Raw genomic sequence first — 22277 nt, 5'->3', positions numbered from 1 at the left:
ACGCCATTCCGCCAGTGGCTGGTGCGGAGAACTACCTTTGAAAAGACCTAAATCAATACACCAATGGGATCCCTGATGTCAAGTATTTAACGACCTTGCTTTACCTACTACAGTAATTAAAATTAAGTCTTCAAACTTAAATTTAAATTTCTAAAAGCAGTAATGCACTGTCTTTAATCTTAAACACCAAAGGTGGTAGAAAGAGGCCAAAATCCTAGGGCACTAGGCCTACTGGTATAGGCCGATCTCTTCCGCTTTTTTCTTTCCACCTAATTTCTTTGCCCTTTCTCCTTTCGTTCCCCATCTTCCCTTTCTCTTCAAAGCAGCAGTCACAAAATTAAGACCAGCATTATGTTTAAATGAAACAGGTAGTGCTCTGTGCAGCGTGATTCAATTATTTCAAGAGGCTTGCTCATGGAAAATATTTGTCTCCAAGCCCTTTCCTGAAATCTCAAATTAAAGCAATTCCAATACTCTGCTTTAAGTATTCCCAGTTAAGTCTATTTTTGGAAATATTAAATATTCTCACTTTAGCACAATGTTCCGAAATTCCCTGAGCAGTTCGCCTATGATCAGTCTTGCTAGTAGAAACCTTTTTTTTTTTAATTTAAAACGCTTGATTTCCACTTTTTACTAGGTTTCCCAATGTTAGCGAAGTCTCCCAATGACTTAATAACATGTTTCCATTTCACCTTCGAAAATCTTGAGTTCAGTGCATCCACGGGCATCCGGGCATTTATTCTTATTTCTGCTTCTTAAACAGGCTCTGGGGAGGAGCAGTTTCGACCGAGAAGTTCATAGCAGCAGTTATTACGGAACTTGCAACAGTTGGTGCCGGGCGATAGGCAGGTTGGAAGTGATAAATGCGGCTGGTGTAAAAAACAAAAAGCCCAGGGGAGGGCGGGGGCAGCCGTGGCCTTGGGGGACAGTGCGAGGGCGGCGAGGGGCCGGCGGGGCTGAGCTCCGGCTGTGGGAAGGCGCCGTTTCGGGCGGCCAGAGGCGGCGGCAGCCGCGGAGAAGGACGGCGGGATCGCAGCCCGGCGGGCGGCGAGCGGCTGGCGGCGCGCGGGCGAGAGGGCCCAAGCCGCCCCCGGGCCACGCCGGGGCCACGGTGAGGTGAGGCCGGCCCTGCCCCTGCACCGCCCCCGGCGGGAGGCGCGACGCCCGGGCCGCGGGTGCGTGCGCGGCCCCGGGCGACGCGGCTGGGCGTGCGCGGGGCCGCGGCGGAGGCTGGGCCGGGCGGGCGGCAGAAGATGGCGAGGGTGTGTAGGCGGCAGCAATGCTCCGTTGAGAAACGCGGCTTTCGGCAAGAACTGGATTCGTGGCGCCACAAGCTCATTCACTGTGTAGGTGAGACCCTCCGCCGACCGCCGCCGCCCCTCCGGCCTCTCCGCCGCCGACCGCCCCGGACCAGGGAGGGAGCTGGGGAAGTGGCAATTGCTGCTCCGGCCCGCCCGCCCTCTTTGGCTCGAGCATTCCCCCCTCCCCCACCCCCCGGAGTGCGAGCGCGCGCGACCTCCAGGCGGGCTCCCCGTGCGGCCGAGCGCGCGCCAGCCCCTCCCCTCCGCGCGCCTCCCCGGGGCGGGCTCTCGGCGGGAGCGCGTGTTCCTCCCCCTCCCGGTCTCCATCCCCGCCCGCTGGCTCCCCTCCGTCCCTGCTCCCGCCCCTGCTCCCGTTTCGGGCCCGGCACACCGGCGCCGCCGCCGGCTTATTGTGGCGACTCGCCCCGCGGCACTGCGCTGTACTGGGGGTGGCGGGAGGGGCGCGGGCGTGCTCGGCCCCCACCCGCGCTCCGGCCGCAGCCGTCCTCCTCCCGCGCCACCCCTCCCCCACGCGCGGGGCGCGCCCCCAGCCCTGCGTGCACGCGCGGCGGGCGGCAGGCGGGCGCCCGGCGCTCGGGCGTGTGCGAAGCGTGAGGTGGAGATGGGGGCGGAGGGAGCTGGAGCTGTCACAGTCCCCGGGTGCGCCTGACCGAGCCAAGTGGGGTGTCATGGCCGCGGGGGGCAGCGGCTGCACTTCCTCAGCGGGCGGCGGCGGCCGGGGAGTTAATCCTCGACGCACGGGTCGGTGTGTGCGTATTTGTGTTCGGTGTCGTGCCGCGGGGAGGAGGGGGTGGGACCAGGTCCGACCGAGGAGCCTCTGCGGGGGTCGCTCTCGTCCCCTCCCGGGGATTGGCCGGAGCCGCAGCCTCGCCCGAATGCCCCGTCCGCCCCCCGCCTCCTGGACCTTGGGCCGCCCTCGGGTGGCTTTTTCCCTGCGGGCCGGAGGGAGCGCGGACGGGGGCGCCCCGGGAGGGGCCGGGCGGCCGAGCTGCGCCTCTCACACTGTGTGTTTTGTCTGTTTTTCTCTCCCAAGGTCCCGTTTCCCTCTGTGCGGCGGCCGGCGGGACCATAAGGGCTTAACTCATATATTTAACCCCCCTCCAAAAAGTAAGTGGCCCGTGTGGTGTCTCCGCTCCGCCCGCCGCCCCCTAGCCCCAGTTCATCCTTGTGTCTGACTCTCCTGTCCTCCAGCATTGTTACTTCCCCGTCTTTGCTTCGGTGCTGCTGGTGTGTGGGGAGATGCCCTCTCGTCGTCCGCTGTCCCCCACGCCCAGTCCTCGGGGAGGCCCAGAATTCCAGCCCCGTCTCCCCCAGGGGAATATTCTTGGGAACCAGGTCTTCCCGGCAGAATGTAGGAGAATCTATCCGTTCGCTTGGGCCCCTCATCCCCTCCTTCCCGACAGGGTTTCGTTGGAAGGAATTATGCAAATCCTGCTTTCTGGTGTCCATTCAGCGGCAATTTCATGCGGTGAGAAGTTCTCTTTGTTGTGCGAGGGGGAGAACAGACACTGATTTAATAGACATATCTGTTGGGGGGAAGGGTGGAGGGGGTGTGGAGAGGCTCAGTTTGGAAGAATTACAGCACTTGGTTAGCTCAGTGTCTTTGTGTTTGAGCCTTCTGGCTTGACAGGAGGGTCTGCCCTTTACAATGTCCCACAAGGGGTGTTTTCGGTAATAGATTATGAAAAGCAAAACTGAAACTTTAAACAAGTGAAAAATCAGGTAACCTTTACTTAAAGAATATACGCCTTTCCATTTCTACAGGGTTTCATTACGAAAATGTATAGCGTGAGTTTCGTTAAGGATTTAGACTGTAGCACCAAAATTAATATAGGCAACAATGCTTTAAGGTATGTGATAGCACTTTGGTTGTCCAAAGGTTAAAAGTGCATTTTCAAACATATGCTTGTGCAAATAATAAAGGCATGAGTCATTTTTTTGGTATAATTCATCTCATGAATATATTTTAAAATTCTCCTTCTGCCAATCCAAGACCAGTGCTGCCCTCCAGGAAACAGCCTTTTGGCTCTCAGTTATTCTGTACTCTGCTCTATCTCTACTTGTTTTATTCTTTCAAACCTATTATACATTTACTAAAATGTTACGTCGGTTTAAGTACTTTTTGAATTACTTGTTATTTCGGACTATCATCGAAGAGAGCATATAGCAGGTTTTGAGAAGCATGAAATTGCATTTTCAGAATTGTGGGTTAGTATCAAATGCTGAAATTGTTTTGAATAATTTTTAGTTCTTGTATGTTTCATATTTGTTAGTGATTGGTTTTTTCAGCAGGGCTTTTTAGTCTTTGAAAGATTTTTAAATTTATAATGTAGTCCTGTCCTGTAGATTTTCTAAGTTCCATGTTGCTTTAGTTTAGATTATTTTAGTTAGTGTGTCTTATTCTAATTCTCTGCTTTTAATCCTGGCCTCCTGCCTCAGGACCCCATTTTATCAGTCATTACTAGTTAGTGGTTAGTTACGGCTGCTTGACAAGGTGTGTTGTTGTTGTTTTTTGTTTGTTTGTTTGTTTGAGACTGAGTTTCACTCTGTTGCCCTAGCTGGAGTGCAGTGGTGCCATCTCGGCACACTGCAACCTCCGCCTCCCAGGTTCAAGGGGGTTCTTCTACCTAAGCCTCCCGAGTAGCTGGGACTACAGGCGTGCGCCGTCACGCCCAGCTAATTTTTAGTAGAGACGGGGTTTCACCATATTGGCCAGGCTGGTCTTGAACTCCTGACCTCCTGATCCGCTCGCCTCGGCTTCCCAAAGTGCTGAGATTACAGGCGTGAGCCACCGTGCCCGGCCCTGTTTTTGGTTCTTAAAATTATGACTGACAAATTATTTCTGTAAATATCTCAATGGAATATCAAAATTTTGATTCACTTTTTGAAGGCAGATTTTAATCTGGTGATCAAATTTCTTTAAGCATACTTTTAAGTCCAAATTTCCACTTTAAAGGTAGTAAAGTTCAGAAGATTACAGAGTCCAGAGTGCAGAGCAATATTTTAATCCGAGCAGTAACATATATTCATATTCTCCGAACTAAAATCAGTGGGGCCTCATATTTTCTCTTTTATTATATGTAATTTTGTTCTTTAAGAGGAGAGTTCTAAGTAAATTAATTGTAGTGTTAAGAACTTTCTATATTTAAAAGGACTGGCAGTGATGCTTACACAATTTAAAAGGTAACTTGTTTACTTCCCGATGTAATAATTCCTCTTTTAGTGGGATTGGTTCTAAACAGTTAACCTATTTGATTCTCGTGACTGATGAATGCTTTAGGGTCATTTGGTTTCTGAAAAGTATTTAATTTACAGCACTTTGGATTAAAAATTCTCAGTCATTTCTAAAATCGAATTCTCCCTTCTATTAATACTTTTTTGGAGGGTGTAGGGGCAGGTGGTGGTGGTGAAGTTGGTGATTAAATGATTAGGTTCAGTTGAATTGGAGTTAGTCCCGGGTTCAGACGGTGATTATGATCAAGATGGATATTTGGTTGCCAGGTGATTATTAAGCAGTCCTCTGAGACTAGGATGATCAGTTTAGATTCCAGGAAGATCTAGCCTCTCTCTGCGCCTGATGTGATGTAACCTTTTGCTTCGCTGCCCCTTGCCCTTGCCGTATTTTCAAGAAGCTCTCTTCCTAATGTGGGGAAAGTTGTGGTGATTTCAGCTTAGCTGTAGCTTGGCTAAAAATAGGACAGCAGATGAGTCTCTTTGACTTTCAGAAAGTTATTTCAGATTGCCCTAATTTCCTCAAACGTTCTTGTAGCTGGAGCAATTCTAGGAAGTATTTGAATAATGCCATTTTTTAGCCTTGTGGAACTACACAGGGGGGCCTGGAATTTCTTACATAGGGAGAATTGGTTATTTGATGCCACTTTTATTTTTATTTGAAATTTTTTTAGAGACAGAGTTTGGCTATGTTGTCCAGGCTGGTCTCAAACTCCTCCTGTCTCAGCCTCCCAAAGTCGCTTGCCTGATAGAACTTGCTACTTCAGAGTACCTGCCTAATCACTTAACTGTTTGTATTGATGCTGTTTTTAGGATGAAGGGCAGTTAGGTGTTTACTTCATTTAATTAATTATCTGTCTTTTATCAGGCACTGTGGGCAAACAAAGTTACTGGGAAAGCTGCCTCAACCTTAAGGAACTTTTAAACCTTAGAGAAAATGTAATATAATCAGTTATTGTACAAGGCATAGTGTGTCATATGATGGTGCAAGCAAATGCTAGTGGTGTTTAGAAGTGAAATAAATCTCTCCTGAGATGATGAAGGAAGATTTCTTGAAGGTGATAGATTTTTGCTTCATTCTGATGAATATGGAAAAGGCATTCCATTCATGAGAAATGGCATGAGCAAAAGCGGAGAAGGACAGCAATGACTTGTCAGTTTAAACTGCAGTTCATGATTAGTGTAAGGGATATACACGATAGGTTTGCAAAGGTAGGTTGTAGGATTTTCTAATGCATGTTAGAAAGTGGAGACTTTTTGTTAGGCAACTTGCAGTTTGCAACACATTTTTTTCCTTAGCCCAGGGGAGGAATGTTTCCTTTAGTTAAGGATATCATTGTGGAACTCTAAAAAATGACACAGAATCCTTTTTTTTTTTTTTTTTTTTGAGATGGAGTCTTGCTCCGTCGCCCAGACTAGAGTGCAGTGGTGGCACGATCTCAGCTCACTGCAACCTCCGCCTCCTGGGTTCACGCCATTCTCCTGCCTCAGCCTCCCGAGTAGCTGGGACTACAGGTGCCTGCAACCACGTCTGGCTAATTTTTTGTCTTTTTAGCAGAGACTGGGTTTCACCAGTTAGCCAGGATAGTCTCGATCTCCTGACCTCGTGATCTGCCCGCCTTGGCCTCCGAAAGTGCCGGGATTGCAGGCATGAGCCACTGCACCCGGCCTTTTTTTTTTTTTTTTTTTTTGAGACGGAGTTTCACTCTATGCCCAGGCTGGAGTGCAGTGGTGCGATCTCGGCTCACTGCAACCTCCACCTCCCAGGTTTAAGAAATTCTCTTGGGAGGCCGAGACGGGCGGATCACGAGGTCAGGAGATCGAGACCATCCTGGCTAACACGGTGAAACCCCATCTCTACTAAAAATACAAAAACTAGCCGGGCGAAGTGGCGGGCGCCTGTAGTCCCAGCTACTCGGGAGGCTGAGGCAGGAGAATGGCGTAAACCCGGGAGGCGGAGCTTGCAGTGAGCTGAGATCCGGCCACTGCACTCCAGCCTGGGCGACAGAGTGAGACTCTGCCTCAAAAAAAAAAAAAAAAAAAAAAAAAAAAAAGAAATTCTCTGCCTCAGCCTCCCAAATAGCTGGGATTACAGGCGCGTGCCACCACGCCCAACTATTTTTTTTTTTTTTTTGTATTTTTAGTAGAGAGGAGGTTTCAGCATCTTGGCCAGGCTGGTCTTGAACTCCTGACCTCGGGATCCACCCGCCTCAGCCTCCCAAAGTGCTGGGATTACAGGCTTGAGCTACTGCGCCCGGCCGACAGATTCTTTTTTAAACCACCTTTACAGGGACAATATTATCATCCACAAAAGTATTACCTTCTAAGCAAGCTCATTTGGAGGTTATGCTTTCCATTGCTATTACAAACCTATTTTTGGAATACCTTTAGGATTGACAGATTTCCATCCTTGGAAGTTGGAGTTGGTATTTGGAAAGAGTCAAAAAGTATTTGCTGTGAAATGTGGCAATTAAAGGTATATATTAAATAATGGGATTGGCTTTCTTCCCTGGCTTGCACACTAGCTCAGAAAGCTCAGTAGAGGGGCTTGATTTGTTTCGATGTGCCTCTGAACCTCTCTCTTGATTCAGATTTCCTTTAAGTGTGTCCATCTGTTGTGTGGAATCTCAAGTTTGTGATATTGGATAGATGCAAATAAGCAAAGCTGTTACTTTTCATAGTTTCAAGTGAAAAACTTAACATCACTACTGTATAAATTATCTTCTAGTCTATCTGTGTTTATTTTTAAGTTCCTTTTACTATTCCATACAGTTGCACATTGCTCTGGGGATAAAAATCCAATGTAAACCATTAGCTCATTTTATTGACCATTCTTGTATTCAGCAAGTATCCCAAGTACAGTGGTCCATACCTTGAATTTTTTTTTCATTTTTTAAGTGAGATATAATTCACATACCATAACAACTTAATGGGTTTTAGTTAATTCAAATACAAGGTTGTACATGTATCATCACTGTCTAATTCCAGAACATTTTATTTTTATTTTTTTCAGCAGTGGGGTCTTGCCATGTTGCCCAGGCCGGTCTTGAACTCCTGGGCTCAATTGATCCTCCTGCCTCAGTCTCCCAAAGTCCTGGGATTACAGGTGTGCACCACCACACCCACCCTCAGAACATTCTTATTTCCTAAAAAAGAAACCCCACATCCATAGGCAGTTCTACATTCCATTCCTCCTGTGATCCAGCTCTTGGCAGCTACTATAATCTGCTTTCTGTTTTGTGGATTTGTCTATTCTGGACATTGCATGTAACTGGAGTCATACAATATATGACTTTTTGTGTCTGACTTCTTTCACCTAGCATAATGTTTTTAAGATTCATTCATGTTGTAGCATTATCAGCACTTTGTTTCTTTTGTGGCTAAATAACACTGCGTTGTATGGACATACCACATTTTATTTATCCGTTAATCAGTTGATGGACATTTGGGTTGTTTCCACTTGGGGCTATTATGAATGATGCCTCTATGAATATTTGTGTACAAGTTTTTGTGTGGACATTTGTTTTTAGTTTTCTTGAGTATGTACCTAGGATGGAATTACTGGGTCATGTGGTAACTTTGTTTTAATTTTGTGGAAACTGCCAAATTGTTTCCTAAAGTGGCTGCAGAATTTTACATTTCCGCCCGTACTGTATGAGAGTTCCATTTATCCACATCCACTCTAACATTTGTTATTGTCTGTTTTGATTATATAATAGCTATTTTAGTAGGTATGAAGCCCTATTTCAAAAAACCAACAAATAAATACAAAAAAATAAAGGCAAGTTATATTTCATTGTGGTTTTGATTTGCATTTTCCTAGCAATGTTAAACATCTTTTCATGTGCTTCTTGGCAATTTGCATACCTTTGGAGATGATATTTATTCAGATCCCTTGCCCAATTTTAAAATTGGGTTATTATTTATTGTTGAATTGTTAGAGTTATGTATATATTCTGGATATACTTATCAGTGTATGCTTTGCAAATATTTTTTGTCATTATACTCCCCATTTAAGAAGAAGTACAGATCAACACATGACCAAATACACTGTAACAAAAGCTAAACTGCAGGATACCTTACGAAGAGAATAATGAGCATGGTAATGGAATGAAATAGAATTCTCAAGAAAAGCTTTCTTTTTTTGTTTTGTTTTGTTTTTTTTGTGAAATGAAGTCTCACTCTGTCGCCCAGGCCAGAGTGCAATGGTGTAATCTCGGCTTAACTCGCTGCAAACTCCACTTCCTGGGTTCAAGCGCTTCTCCTGCTTCAGCTTCCCAGGTAGCTGGGTTTACAGGCACACACCAACATGCCCGGCTAATTTTCGGATTTTTAGTAGAGACGGAGTTTCACCACGTTGGCCAGGCTGGTCTCAAATTCCTGACCTCAGGTGATCTGCCTGCCTCGGCCTCCCAAAGGGCTGAGATTACAGGTGTGAGCCACCGCTCCCAGACAAGAAAAGCTTTCTTAAACATCCTTTCTATGAGTTATTAAAATTGTTAGTTATTTGATGGGGTTATGTAATGGCACAGATTTACCTTGCTATGCATATCTAAATTTCTGCTTCTTTATGGTGAGGGTTCAAATACCAAGTTCAGATAATGTGGTATACCATATTATTTAAATCTATTTTATGCCTCAATTTTGGATAGTGAATGACAAGAGTTTGGATAGAGAAGGATAGCTTTGCTGAATATTGCCCAATCACAAATGTTTTGAATGAGTCTATTCCATTTCTGAGTTTACATAGTGAGAATTTGGGTAGTGAGAGGAATCTCGCTAGCAATATTTTTGAAATTTAAGATTACATTTTTTGTTTGCATTTTATAAAACTCAGACATCTGACAAGTTATACAATTTATGGCAAACATTTTGGTTTTTTCTTTCTTTTTTGTTTTTTTTTGAGACGAAGTCTCGCTCTGTCGTCCAGGCTGGATTGCAGTGGCATGATCACGGCTTATTGCAACCTCTGTCTTCCAGGTTCAAGTGATTCTCCTGCCTCAGCCTCCCTAGTAGTTGGTATTACAGGCAGGCACCACCATACCCAGCTTTTTTGTAGTTTTAGTAAAGACAGGGTTTCACCCTTTTGGCCAGGCTGGTCTCAAACTCCTGACCTTCCGTCTGCCTTGGCCTCCCAAAGTGCTGGGATTACATGTGTGAGCCACCACCCCCGGCATATGTTTTGTTTTCTCGTGCTAAGTTAAATATACTGTTTTTAAAGTGTTTGAATTTTGTTGACTCTTGGTTTCTCTGATTTTTGAATTGGTTAGCTTTGGTCTGTTAGAAAGTGTCAGGTATAATGATGTCTTAAGAATGAAACTAAGTATCTTATGGGGTAGGTGGCAGAATTAGATTGAGAATCTTTTGCTTAATGGATTGTGAGGGGCAAGTTAGGAAAGCTGTATAGTAATGATTGGCATCTTCTAATGATTTTTGGTCTTGTTTTTCCTCCTTTGTTTCATGTTTTAATTTACTTTTTGTTAAAGAGAGTTGTAGATTCTTTTAGCATATCACTTAATCATTTTTCTGAATTCATTATTATGCAAGCCAGTGAATTTTACATTGTAAAACTAGTATTTGTTGTGTCTTTACTACAATGAAGTTCTTATAATTGAGGGTAATAGAAGGATCCTGTCATGTGTAATGTGTATTTGTTAGTATAAGAGCAGGATAAGTCAGTTTGCTAAAAGAAAAAAATGATGGCTGTAACTAGTGGTTTAGACTAATGTTTCAAATTTGGTATTGGGAGACTAGAAATTAATATTCTTCAGACGTGTCTTTTAAATTTTCCTCTCTATATTTTTAAATTTAGATTAAAGAAAAATAGAGATGGGGTCTGGGATTACAGGCATGAGCCACTGCGCCTGGTCTAGACCTGTCTAAAGGGACTTCTCTTTAGACTTTAAATGTTTTGTAGAGACTAAAGAGAAAAAATAAATTCTACTCAGTTGTGCTTTACAATTGTATTAAAAACTATTATAACGATACTATTCGAAGTAAAGCAGCGTTTGTTATAACTTCAGAATCATTGAAAATTAGTCCATCACAGGCCAGGTGGGGTGGCTCACGCTTGTAATTCCAGCACACTGTGAGGCTGAGGCAGGCGAATTGATTGAGCCCAGGAGTTCGAGACAAGCCTGGGCAACATGGTGAAACCTTGTCTCCACACAAAATACAAAAATTAGCTTTAGCTGTGTGTGGTTTTGTGCACCTGTAGTCCCAGCTATTCAGAAGGCTGAGGTGGGAGGATCACTGGAGCCCAGGAGGTCGAGGATGCAGTGTGAGTCATGATTGCATCACTGCACTCTAGCCTGAGGAACAGAGTGAGACCCTGTCTCAGGAAAAAAGAAGTGATGCATCACAGTTGTTTACAAAGCTTGAAGGGGATTACTTAGAAACGTATCGTCGTCTCACAAGAATTTTTAAAATGTGCAATTATCTAGATGAATAATTAACCTATTTAAAATGACATAGAAAGCAGAAAGTGTCAGAAAATCTATTAATGGTATCACCATCTTATATATCGGTATGACACATTTAATACTTTATTTTATTTTATTTATTTATTTATTTATTTATTTATTTTTTTGAGACGGAGTCTTGCTCTGCCGCCCAGGCTGGAGTGCAGTGGCCGGCTCTCAGCTCACTGCAAGCTCCGCCTCCCGGGTTCACGCCATTCTCCTGTCTCAGCCTCCCGAGTAGCTGGGACTACAGGCGCCCGCCTCGTCGCCCGGCTAGTTTTTTGTATTTTTTAGTAGAGACGGGGTTTCACCGTATTAGCCAGGATGGTCTCGATCTCCTGACCTCGTGATCCGCCCGTCTCGGCCTCCCAAAGTGCTGGGATTACAGGCTTGAGCCACCTGCGCCCGGCCAACACATTTAATACTTTAAAGAAAACTTACACTTAAAAAAAAATTTTTTTTTTGAGACAGTCTCAGTGTCGGCCAGGCTGGAGTCCAGTGGCACAATCTCGGCTCACTGCAACCTCCGTCTCCCAGGCTGAAGCGATTCTCCTGCCTTAGCCTCCCGAGTAGCTGGGATTACAAGTGTGTGCCACCACGCCTGGCTAATTTCTGTATTTTTAGTAGAGACGGGATTTCACCATGTTGGCCAGGGTGGTCTGGAACTCCTCACCTCAGGTAATCTGCCCTCCTTGGCCTCCCAAAGTGCTGGGATTACAGGCGTGAGCCACTACGTTTGGCAAACTTACACATTATTTTATTGTCTTTATTTCAAAATGTAGAATGGGAGAGGTGGATATTAAAAAACAGTGGCTCATGCCTGTAATCCCAGCAACTTGTGAGGCCAAGGTGGGCAGATTGCCTGAGGTCAGGAGTTCAAGACCAGCCTGGCCAACATGGTGAAACCCAGTCTCTACTAAAAATACAAAAATTAGCTGAGCTTGGTGGTGGGCACTTATAGTCCTAGCTACTCAGGAGGCTGAGGCAGGAGAATCGCTTGAACCTGGGAGGCAGAGGTTTCAGTGAGACGAGATCGTGCCCCTGCACTCTAGCCTTGGTGACAGAGAAAGACTCCATCTCAAAAAAAAAAAAAAAAAAATTACTCAATTGGAAAACATTTAGTAATCTTGTTAACAAAATTAGGGTTTCTCTCAGTGTATATACTTTCCTGTTATCCGTAGAAATAATTGTATGATATTTTAATGTTAGAAAAGTCTGGAATATTTATGTAACGTCTCAGGTAAGAAGAAAACATAGAACTGAGCTCTTCCAGAAGCAAACTTGTTTTTTTTTTTGAGACAGCATCACTGTTGCCCAGACTGGAGTGCAGTGACATGATCTCAGCTCACTGCAGCCTTGCTTCCCGGGCTCAAGGGATCTTCCCACCTCAGCCTCCTGAGCAGCTGGGACTACAAGCACACATCACCATACCCAAGTTTTTTGTAGAGATGAGGTTTCACCATGTTGCCCAGGCTGGTCTTGAACTCCTGAGCTCAAACATCAGCCCTCCTCAGCCTACCAAATTGCTGAGACTACAGGCGTGAGCCACTGCGCCCAGCCCAGAGGTACACTTTTTTTTGAGACAGTCCCGCTCTGTTGCCCAGGCTGGAGTGCAGCGGTGAGATCTTGGCTCACTGCAAACTCCGTCTCCCAGATTCACACCATTCTCCTGCCTCAGCCTCCCGAGTAGCTGGAACTAAGGCGCCAGCCACCACGCTTGGCTAATTTTTTTGTATTTTTAGTAGAGACGGGGTTTCACCGTGTTAATCTGCCCTCCTTGGCCTCCCAAAGTGTTGGGATTATAAGCATGAGCCACTGCGCCTGGCCAAGACTTTCTTTTTGAATTAGAAGATGTGAACACCAGTATTATTTCCCATGATAATTGCTGTTATTGGAAAACCTGTTTTTTTTTTTTTATTAAATAAAAAATAAAAAAAAATATAGAGATGGGGTCTCATTATGCTGCCCAGGCTAGTCTCAAACTCCTGGACTCAAGCAGTCCTCCCACCACAATCTCCCCAAGTGCTGGGATTACAGGCCTGAGCCACTCCACCCGGCGAGAGCATTATTATTTTTACTCATAAAATATTAGATAGTCTGTGACTGTTGTTTGATCTCATGATTAGCTTATTTTTAATAAAATTTGAATCATTTTATCATCAGTAAATGATTATTGTTTATACTTCTCTAAGTAGGTGATTTTTTAGAGCTTTGCAGAAGGTAAAAGCATGCTTTACCTTTCCTAAACTCACAGTGTAAAGGGAAAGAGAGGCCAGGCACAGTGGCTCATGCCTGTAATCCCAACACTTTGGGAGATCGAGACCATCCTGGCCCACATGGTGAAACTCCATCTTTACTAAAACTACAAAAATTAGCCGGGCGTGGTGGCGGGCACCCGGAGTCCCAGCTGCTCAGGAGGCTGAGGCAGGAGAATCGCTTGAACCCGGGAGGTGGAGGTTGCAGTAAGCCAAGATCGCTGCCACTGTACTCCAGCCTGGCGACAGATCAAGACTCCATCTCTAAATAGATAAATAAATACATACATACATAAGAAAGAAAGAGAAACTAAAGGGATCTATAGAATGTGTCCTACTTGGTAAAATAAAATTCCACATGTGAAAATGTGAATTTACCACAAAGACATCTGTTTCACTTTACAACATAATTCATATCTGATTTAATACAGTAACAGGCTCCTCTGGTACATTTAGGATGATCAGTTTATACAAACATTTTCTAAAAAGTTTTCATTCTTTTTTTTTTGAGATTGATTCTGGCTCTGTCCCCCAGGCTGGAGTGCCGTGGTGCAATCTCGGCTCACTGCAACCTGTGCCTCCCGGGTTCAAGTGATTCTCCTGCCTCAGCCTGCTGAGTAGCTGGGATTACAGGCACATGCCACCACAGCCCACTAGTTTTTGTATTTTTGGTAGAGAGGGGTTTTACCATGTTGGCCAGGCTGGTCTTGAACTCCTGACTATGAATGATCCACCCACCTTGGCCCCCCAAATCGCTGGGATTACAGGTGTGAACCATCATGCCCCACCCCTAGTTTATACAAATTTTTGAAATAAGTGTATGTTGTATGTAGAGGAAGCAAATGTTGAATTTGTTAAATTGAGACATGCACAGATTCAGTTTGATGATCTCTTGTTTTTCACTTTTTTTATTGTTGCCATTGCATGGGTATTTGTGAACTTTTACCTGGCTACTTCTCTTCCTTCCAGTCAATGCAAGCATGTTTTCTTTCTTTTTTTTTTTTTGAAACAAGGTCTGGTTCTGTCTCCCTGGCTGGAATGCAGCGGCACGATCATAGCTCACTGTAAACTCAAACTCCTGGGGTCAAAGTGATTCTTCTGCCTCAGCCCCTGGAGTGTCTGGGACTACAGCATGTTTCATCATGCCTGGCTAGTTTTTGTTTTGTTTTGTTTTGTTTTTGGTAGAGATGAGGTTTCGCTATGTAGCCCAGGCTGGTCTCGAACCCCCGGCCTCAAGTGGTCCTCCTGCCTCAGCCTCCCAAAGTGCTGGCATTACAGGCATGAGCGTCTTTGGCCCAATGCAAGCGTATTTTCTAGGTTGTTTGTAGGTATTTAGCGTTATATCTGCCCACTGGATATTATCCTGTTTTCTTTTACCTTTTTTTCCATCTTTTAGATTCAGTATTTATCAAAGCTAGAAAGGATGCTGTAACTTGTTTTCTTGTTCAGCCATATCATTTAAACAGAAAGGAATTTAAAATAAATCTTTCAGTTTGGAAAACTTCAAACGTACAGAAAAGTAGAAAGAATAGTGAACAAACACCCAGCTGCATCAACTAATGGCTATTCTTGTTTAATCCCTAACTGAATTATTTTGGAGCAAATCCCAGACACCATATTTAGTATTGAATCTTGGTTGTATCCTTTTGTATTATGGCACCATCTTCCTTTTCCCACCTCCCATCCCCATCAAATGGTTCATAAGTTTAAAGAAATACATAAGACATTTAAATATGGAGAAATTTTTGCTTCTATTTTGTTTACGTGTAATGTTTCTTAAAAGCTACCATATATTGAGTGTTTACTGTGTGACAGACAAGAGACCTTTGATGTTGTTAGCATCTGTTTTACAGGTGGGGAAACAGATTTAGGGAGATTACAGATTTCATTCGTAATCATGCAAGGTTACAGATTTCATTCGTAATCACGCAGCTAAAATGTGGTAGACCTGGGATTGGAATGCAAATTTTTACGCTCTTTAACCTACTTACCTTCCCTCCCTCCCTCCCTTCCTCCCTTTTCCCTCCCTCCCTTCCTCCCTTTTCCCTCCCTCCCTTCCCTCCCTCCCCCCTCCCCCTTAGCCCAAGACAGGGTCTCACTGTGTCACCCAGGCTTGGAGTGCAGTGGCATGATCTTAACACTGCAGTTTCCAACTCCTGGACTCAAGTGATCCTCCTGCCTTAGCCTACCAAGTAGCTGGGACTACAGGTACACTCCATGGTGCTGGGCTAATATTTTTATTTTTTGTAGAGATGCGGTCTTGCTTTGTTACCCAGCCTTCTTCAATCTTCAGCATTATGCATATGTCCTTCTTTCAGAATTTCCATTAAGTTGCCCGTCTTTGTTTCTAATTACTGATTGCTTATGTGCTTTATGTTGCATTAAGGTATGTTGGTTTCTCTACCCATAATCTTACCATAAACAGGAGTTTATTCATTTTTCTGTTCTCTGGCCTTGACTAGAATACCTTGCCTCCTTCTCTTCAGCTGTTACAGTCCTATTTGTGTTTCCTTTTTTCTTTTTGATTTTTTAGTTTTGTTAGCTAAATGAGTTTCTGAGCTGAATGTTTCCACTGGCTTAATTTTCCTTCCTATCTTGCTCAACTGGCCTTTCTTCACCATTAGCTGAGATTGGAGCATAGGTTTAGGAGAGGGAAAGGCAGCAGAGGATATCTGATACTGATCCTACGCCTGGTGAGTCTTCTGTGTTGACAGCCTAATTCATAGGAGTTTGTAACAAAGGCCTTGTAACAGTGTAGCTGCTTGGCCTTTTCTTCTATTGATATTCTTCTCAGAGACCTCAAGGAGGTGTGGGGTGGCGGTGGAGGAGCAAACAGGGTAAAGCAGATTGAGATCCGGATTCAGGACTCCTGAATCTAGCCAAATGCCTTTTCTTTACTTCCAACCTTCTGTGACTTAAGTTTGGTTCAGCTGGCAATATTTTAAATTGTGTGACAGAAAAGGAAGTTGCTGAGTAGTGTGTAATTACTGAGAAGGAGAAGAGGAAATTGGATAAATTTAAAAAATGAATATACTATCTTGATAACTCATACATTATTAGTCTTAGACAAAATAATGCTTACAAGCAGGCACAGGAAGATGTTGTGACAAAGGTAGTAAGGAGAAATTCCCATCAAAATAAAACGGGAAGGTTCTTGCCTTCAATAAGAGTAAAAAAATGAGGGGAACATCAGTGTTGATGAGTATTTCACGTTTCAAATGTGGCTCTTTTGTTGCGCCATAAATGATATAAACACTAATTTCATTTGTGTTAGGTTATATGAATTTTTTTTCAGCTAGTAAAGAAGCTGACAAAGTTTACCTCTTATAAATAGGCTTATCTGATTATAGTAAAATACTTTAATTATGGATGAGTATCAAGAAGTCCATAATCTTTGGTCATTGTTACTGAGAAAAACCTTTAAACTGGTCATTTTTCTATGAATGTTTAATAGCGCTAATATGTCTTTTAAAAATGATTCGATTGGCCAGAGACTGTGGCTCACACCTGTAATACCTGCACTTTGGGAGACCAAGGCAGGCAGATTATTTGAGGTCAGGAGTTTGAGACCAGCCTGGCCAACATGGTAAAACCCCATCTCTACTGAAAATACAAAAATTAGCTGGGCATGGTGGTGTATAGCTGTAATCTTGGCTACTCGGGAGGCTGAGGCAGGAGAATTACTTGAATGTGGGAGGCAGAGGTTGCAGTGAGCCGAGATTGTACTACTGCACTCCAGCCTGGACTACAGAGGAAGACTTCATCTCAAAAAAAACTGGAATTTTGTTGTACTGGCTTTAAAAATTTTTTTTCTTTTTTTAAATTAAGACAGGGTCTTGCTCTGTCACTCAGGCTGGAGTACAGTTGTGCATTCTAGGCTCGCTGCAGTTTTAGCCTCCCAGGCTCAAGCAATCCTCCCACCTGAGCCTCCCGAGGCTGGGACCACAGGTGTGTACCACCATGCCTGGCTAATTTTTTTTTTTTTTCCCCTAGGGATGGGGTCTCCCTATGTTGCCCAGACTAGTCTTAAACTCTTGGGCTCAAGTGATCCTCCCGTTCCAGCCTTCCCAAAATGCTGTGATTCACAGGCATGAGCCACTGTGCCTGTCTATACTGGCTTCTTAAAACAAATCAAAACGAAACAGGTTTGAGTAAAGTGATAAAGCTATTTCCCTTGTGAGACTTGTATAACCAGTTTTTATTTGTGTATATATGTACTGTGTATAGTTTTTCACTGTAGTTTTTATTAAAATAGGTTCTGGCATGTTAAAATAAATAGACATATGGTGAGAAATCCCCATACATCTACTGAAAACAGTTTCAAAAAGACCCATGACTTATGGCTGCAAATGTACAATCTTATCCAAAAGAGAACCTTCCCTTTGGTCCCCTTCTCCTTAGGAGAAGAACTTCTGCTTAACTTTATGTAACATATCCATATCAAAGATTAGTACATTTTATTGGTGAAAGGTAAAGGTATTTAACTGGATAAATGGAGTAAAGATAGAGAAGAGAAATCAGGCTGGAGGCAGTGGCTCTAGCACTTTGGGAGACCGAGGTGGCAGGATTGCTGCAGCCCAGGAGTTCAAGACCAGCCTGGGCTACATGGTGAAACCCCGTCTCTACAAAAAATACAAGAATTAGTCATGTGGGGTGTTGTGTGCCTGTTGGTCCCAGCTACCTGGGAGGCTGACAGGAGAGGATTGCTGGAGCCCTGGGAGGTCAAGGCTGCAGTGAACCATAATCATGCCGCAGCACTCCAGTCTGGGTGACTGAACCAGTCCCTGTCTCAAAAAATGAAAAGAGAAGCTAGAATTTTCCACATTAGCTGAGAAGACTTTTAGGAAGGAGTTACCAGAAGCTATAATAGGAATTCATGTGGGACTTAATTTTTCCAAAAAAAAAAAAAAAAAAAAAAAAAGAAAAAAGCACACTGGTGACAGTTCTGAATGAGTTGTTTGGTCAAGAGACCTTTGATGTTGTTAGCATTTGTTTTACAGGTGGGGAAACAGATTTAGGGAGATTACAGATTTCATTCGTAATCACGCAAGGTTGCAGATTTCATTCGTAATCACGCAGCTAAAATGTGGTAGACCTGGGATTGGAATGCAACATTTTATGCTCTTTACCTACCTTCCCTCCCTCCCCGCCCCCCCGCAAGACAGGGTCTCACTGTGTCACACAGGCTTGGAGTGCAGTGACATGATCCTAACTCACTACAGTTTCCAACTCCTGGCCTCAAGTGATCCTCCTGCCTTAGCCTACCGAGTAGCTGGGACTACAGGTACACTCCGTGGTGCCTGGCTAATATTTTTATTTTTTGTAGAAATGGAGTCTCACTTTGTTAACCCAACCTTCTTCAATGTTCATTCAGCATTATGCATATGTCCTTCTTTCAGAATTTCCATTAAGTTGCCCGTCTTTGTTTCTAATTACTGATTGCTTATGTGCTTTATGTTACATTAAGGTATGCTGGTTTCTCTACCCATAATCTTACCATAAACAAGAGTTTATTCTATTCATTTTCCTTTTCTTATGCTGAGTAATATCTGAGAGGTAACATACAAACATTTTTAACCATTTAACAAAAACAAACCTGCCATTTTTTCCAAAATAAAGTTTAATTCCTCAGAAAAAGGGGGAAAAAAGGCAAAAACTGTCTGGGCCTTCAACCCTTTGCCATCTTGCCCATGCCACAATGTCAGTTTCTTTCTTTTTATGTTAACTACAGAACACTCTTCTCCATTAATTTACATTATCTTGCTTTTAAAAGATCAAAATTTGTAGATAATTCAATCTTTTTAACAGTTTTAATACTTTTGACCAGGCTGGGCAGGGTGGCTCACGCCTGTAATCCTAGCACTTTGGGAGGCCAAGGCAGGCGGATCACCTGAGGTCGGGAGTTAAAGACCAGCCTGACCAACATGGAAAAACCCTGTCTCTACTAAAAATACAAAATTAGCCTGGTGTGGTGGCACGTGCTTATAACCCCAGCTACCCAGGAGGCTGAGGCAGGAGAATTGCTTGAACCTGAGAGGCGGAGGTTGCGGTGAGCCAAGATTGTGCCATTGCACGCCAGCCTCTTTTGAGATAGAGTTTTGCTCTTGTTGCCCAGGCTGTGAAGAAACAGGAATATTCTCTTGTTAAATCATGCTCCTGCCAATCTGTAGTTTCTGTGACTCAGAAACAGAAGTATAAGCGATGACAGTAGTGATAACTGTTACTGTTACTTTTTGATCTTGGATTTTAAAATAACCACACTTTAAAAACTGGATACTGGGCATGGTGGCTCACACCTGTAATCCCAGCACTTTGGGAGGCCAAGGCAGGTGGATCACTTGAGGTCAGGAATTGGAGACCAGCCTGACCAACATGATGAAATTTCAGTCTCTGCTAAAGATACAAAAATTAGCTGGTTGTGGTGGCGGGCATCTGTAATCCTAGCTACTCAGGAGGCTGAGGCGGGAGAATTGCTTGAACCTGGGAGGCGGAGGTGACAGTGAGCTGAGATCGTGCCGTTGCACTCCAGTCAGGGCAGCAAGAGCAAAACTCTGTCTCAAAAACAAAACAAAACAACAAAAAATAAAAACTGGATGCTGAAAGGATGTTCTCAGATGGCAGAATCTGAGGATTTGCAGATTATTGGATCTGAAGGCTAGGATTCTACCAGGAATATTATTTCAGAAATGGTTAGCTTTTATGGATGATAACAGTTTTTCATTCACCTTTCTTCCCCATTTAAGAAATAAAAGATAGAAATAAAAGATGTATTTCTATCTTTTCTTTATACTTTGTTTTTGTGCATATAAAATAAATTGATCTATGTTTTTGGAACTATATCAAATTAAGAAACTGAATTAATTTTTAAAAATATATACAGGTTGAACATCTTTTTTTTTTTTTTTGAGACAGATCCTCTCTGTCACTTGGCTAATTTTTTTTTTTGAGACGGAGTCTCCCTCGGTAGCCCAGGCTGGAGTGCAGTGGTGCCATCTCAGCTCACTGCAACCTCTGTTTCCTGAGTTCAAGTGATTCTTCTGCCTCAGTGTCCTTAGTAGCTGGGACTTACAAGTGTGCACCACCACACCTGGCTAATTTTTGTATGTTTAGTAGAGATGGAGTTTCACTGCGTTAGCCAGGATGGTCTCGATCTCCTGGTCTTGTGATCCGCCCACTTTGGCTTCCCAAAATGCTGGGATTACAAGCGTGAGCCACTGCACCTGGCCTAATTTTTGTATTTTTAGTAGAGACAGGGTTTGCCATGTCAGCCAGGCTGGTCTCGAACTCCTGACCTCAGGTGATTGGCCTGCCTCGGCCTCCCAAAGTGCTGTGATTACAGCCGTGAGCCACCACGCCCAGCCAGGTTGAGCATCTTTAATTTGAAAATCCCAAATTTGAAACGCTCCAAAATCTGAAACGTTTTGAACACTTAAGTAACACTGTAAGTGGATAATTACACCCCCGGCTTCATGTGATGGGTTGCAGTCAAAATGCAGGTGCACGACGTACAGTTTATTCAGTGTTCCCAAAGGAAAAAAAACATCCTCACAGTGCTTTTCAGCTAAGATATATCTTTTCTGTATATGCCCAGATTCCCCCATGCAAGTATGCCCTCAAAGTGTAATAAGATGGCATGTGTGCAGACCAGATGTGTCGGTGGCGGGTTCCCTATGATGAGACCAAGGCCTCTGTGTATCACTCACTTTTTTTTTTTTCTTATTCTCTGCTCTCTGGCGTAAAGATATTGTTGGAATTGTCAGAAAGACCTGCAGATATCCCTGTGGGTAAAACAAATAAGAAAAAGGGAAAGCATTACCTAGCAAGAAAAGCTGTTGGAAAAACTGACAGCGATGTCTGAAATGTCTTACAGAAGAGTATGTTGTTGGAATGACCACTGTATATGACCTGAAAAACACAGTAGGATAAATTATTAAAGTTCTAGGTTGAAAGTGTTGGGCAGAAGTTAATGAAAAATAGAAAAGCACTGCATAAAGCTGAAAATGATCTTGATTAGATCTTCAAAGAGTAGATCCATCAGCATCACAGTGAACACATGCCACTTAATGATATGCTAGTCATGAAGCAGAAAGATCGAGGCTGGACGCAGTGGCTCACGCCTGTAATCTTAGCACTTTGGGAGGCTGAGGTGGGAGGATCACGTGAACCCAGGAGTTCAGTACTAGCCTCGACAACAGTGAGACCCTATATCTAGAAAGAAAGATCAAGCTTGATTACCTGAAAATTGTAGGGAACTGTGAATATTCAACAGGCTGGTTGCAGAAATTTAAGAAGAGACATGGCATTAAATTTTTATTATTTTTATTTATTTTTTTTGAGACAGCATCTCACTCTGTCACCCAGGCTGGAGTGCGTTCTGTGATCATAGGTCACTGCAGCCTTGATCTCCTGAGCTCAAGTGATCCTCTCACCTCAGCCTCCTAAGTAAGGGACTACAGGCACATGCCACCATGCATGGCTGATTTTTTTTTTTTTTTTTTTAATTTTTTTAGTAGAGACCAGGTCTTGCTGTGTTGCCCAGGCTGTTCTCAAACCCTTGAGCTCAAGCAGTCCTCTCACTGCAGTGTCCCAAAGTGCTGGGATTACAGGCATGAGCGACCGTGCTGGGCTTCTTAAATTTTAAAAGATTTGTGTTGAACCATCTGCTGATCATGAAGCAGCAGAGAAATTTATTGACAAATTTTCTAGGGTCATCACTGATGAAAATCTGATGCGAGAACAAGCCTGTAATGCTGATGAAACATCACTGTTTTGGCATTATTGCTCCAGAAAGATACTTACTACAGCTGATGCAAGGGCTCCTGTAGGAAGTAAGGATGCTAAGGACAGAATAACTGTTCTGGAATGTGCCAATAATGCAGCAGGCATGTATAAGAGTAAACTTGATGTAATAGGCAAAAGCTTGTATCTTTGCTGTTTTCAAGGAGTGAATTTCTTACCAGTCCATTATTATGCTAACAGAAAGGCGTGGATCACCAGGGACATCTTTT

At 43.7% G+C, this 22277-nt stretch overlaps 1 protein-coding gene across 15 annotated transcripts in view; it reads left to right on the top strand.

Moving 5' to 3' along the window:
* Positions 1 to 1116: 1116 nt before the first annotated feature.
* LCOR (ligand dependent nuclear receptor corepressor) overlaps positions 1117 to 22277 on the top strand; it is a 156026-nt gene continuing 134865 nt past the window's right edge. For 2 of the 15 annotated variants that reach the window (XM_030940543.1, XM_030940550.1), the window contains exons 1-2: positions 1215 to 1350; positions 2356 to 2429. Coding sequence is in view for 5 of the 15 variants with exons in the window: in XM_030940538.1 (XP_030796398.1) it covers positions 1991 to 2067; positions 2356 to 2429 (151 nt within the window). In the remaining 10 variants the exon portion in view is untranslated. Of the gene's footprint in view, positions 1351 to 1893; positions 2072 to 2355; positions 2430 to 2725; positions 2791 to 22277 lie in introns of those variants that run through there. The other 13 variants (XM_030940547.1, XM_030940545.1, XM_030940540.1 and 10 more) reach the window with 12 other exon arrangements.

Source organism: Rhinopithecus roxellana, chromosome 11 (assembly GCF_007565055.1).
Source record: "Rhinopithecus roxellana isolate Shanxi Qingling chromosome 11, ASM756505v1, whole genome shotgun sequence".
NCBI classification, from domain to species: Eukaryota; Metazoa; Chordata; class Mammalia; order Primates; family Cercopithecidae; genus Rhinopithecus; species Rhinopithecus roxellana.
This window is presented reverse-complemented; position numbering and strand designations above follow the sequence as displayed.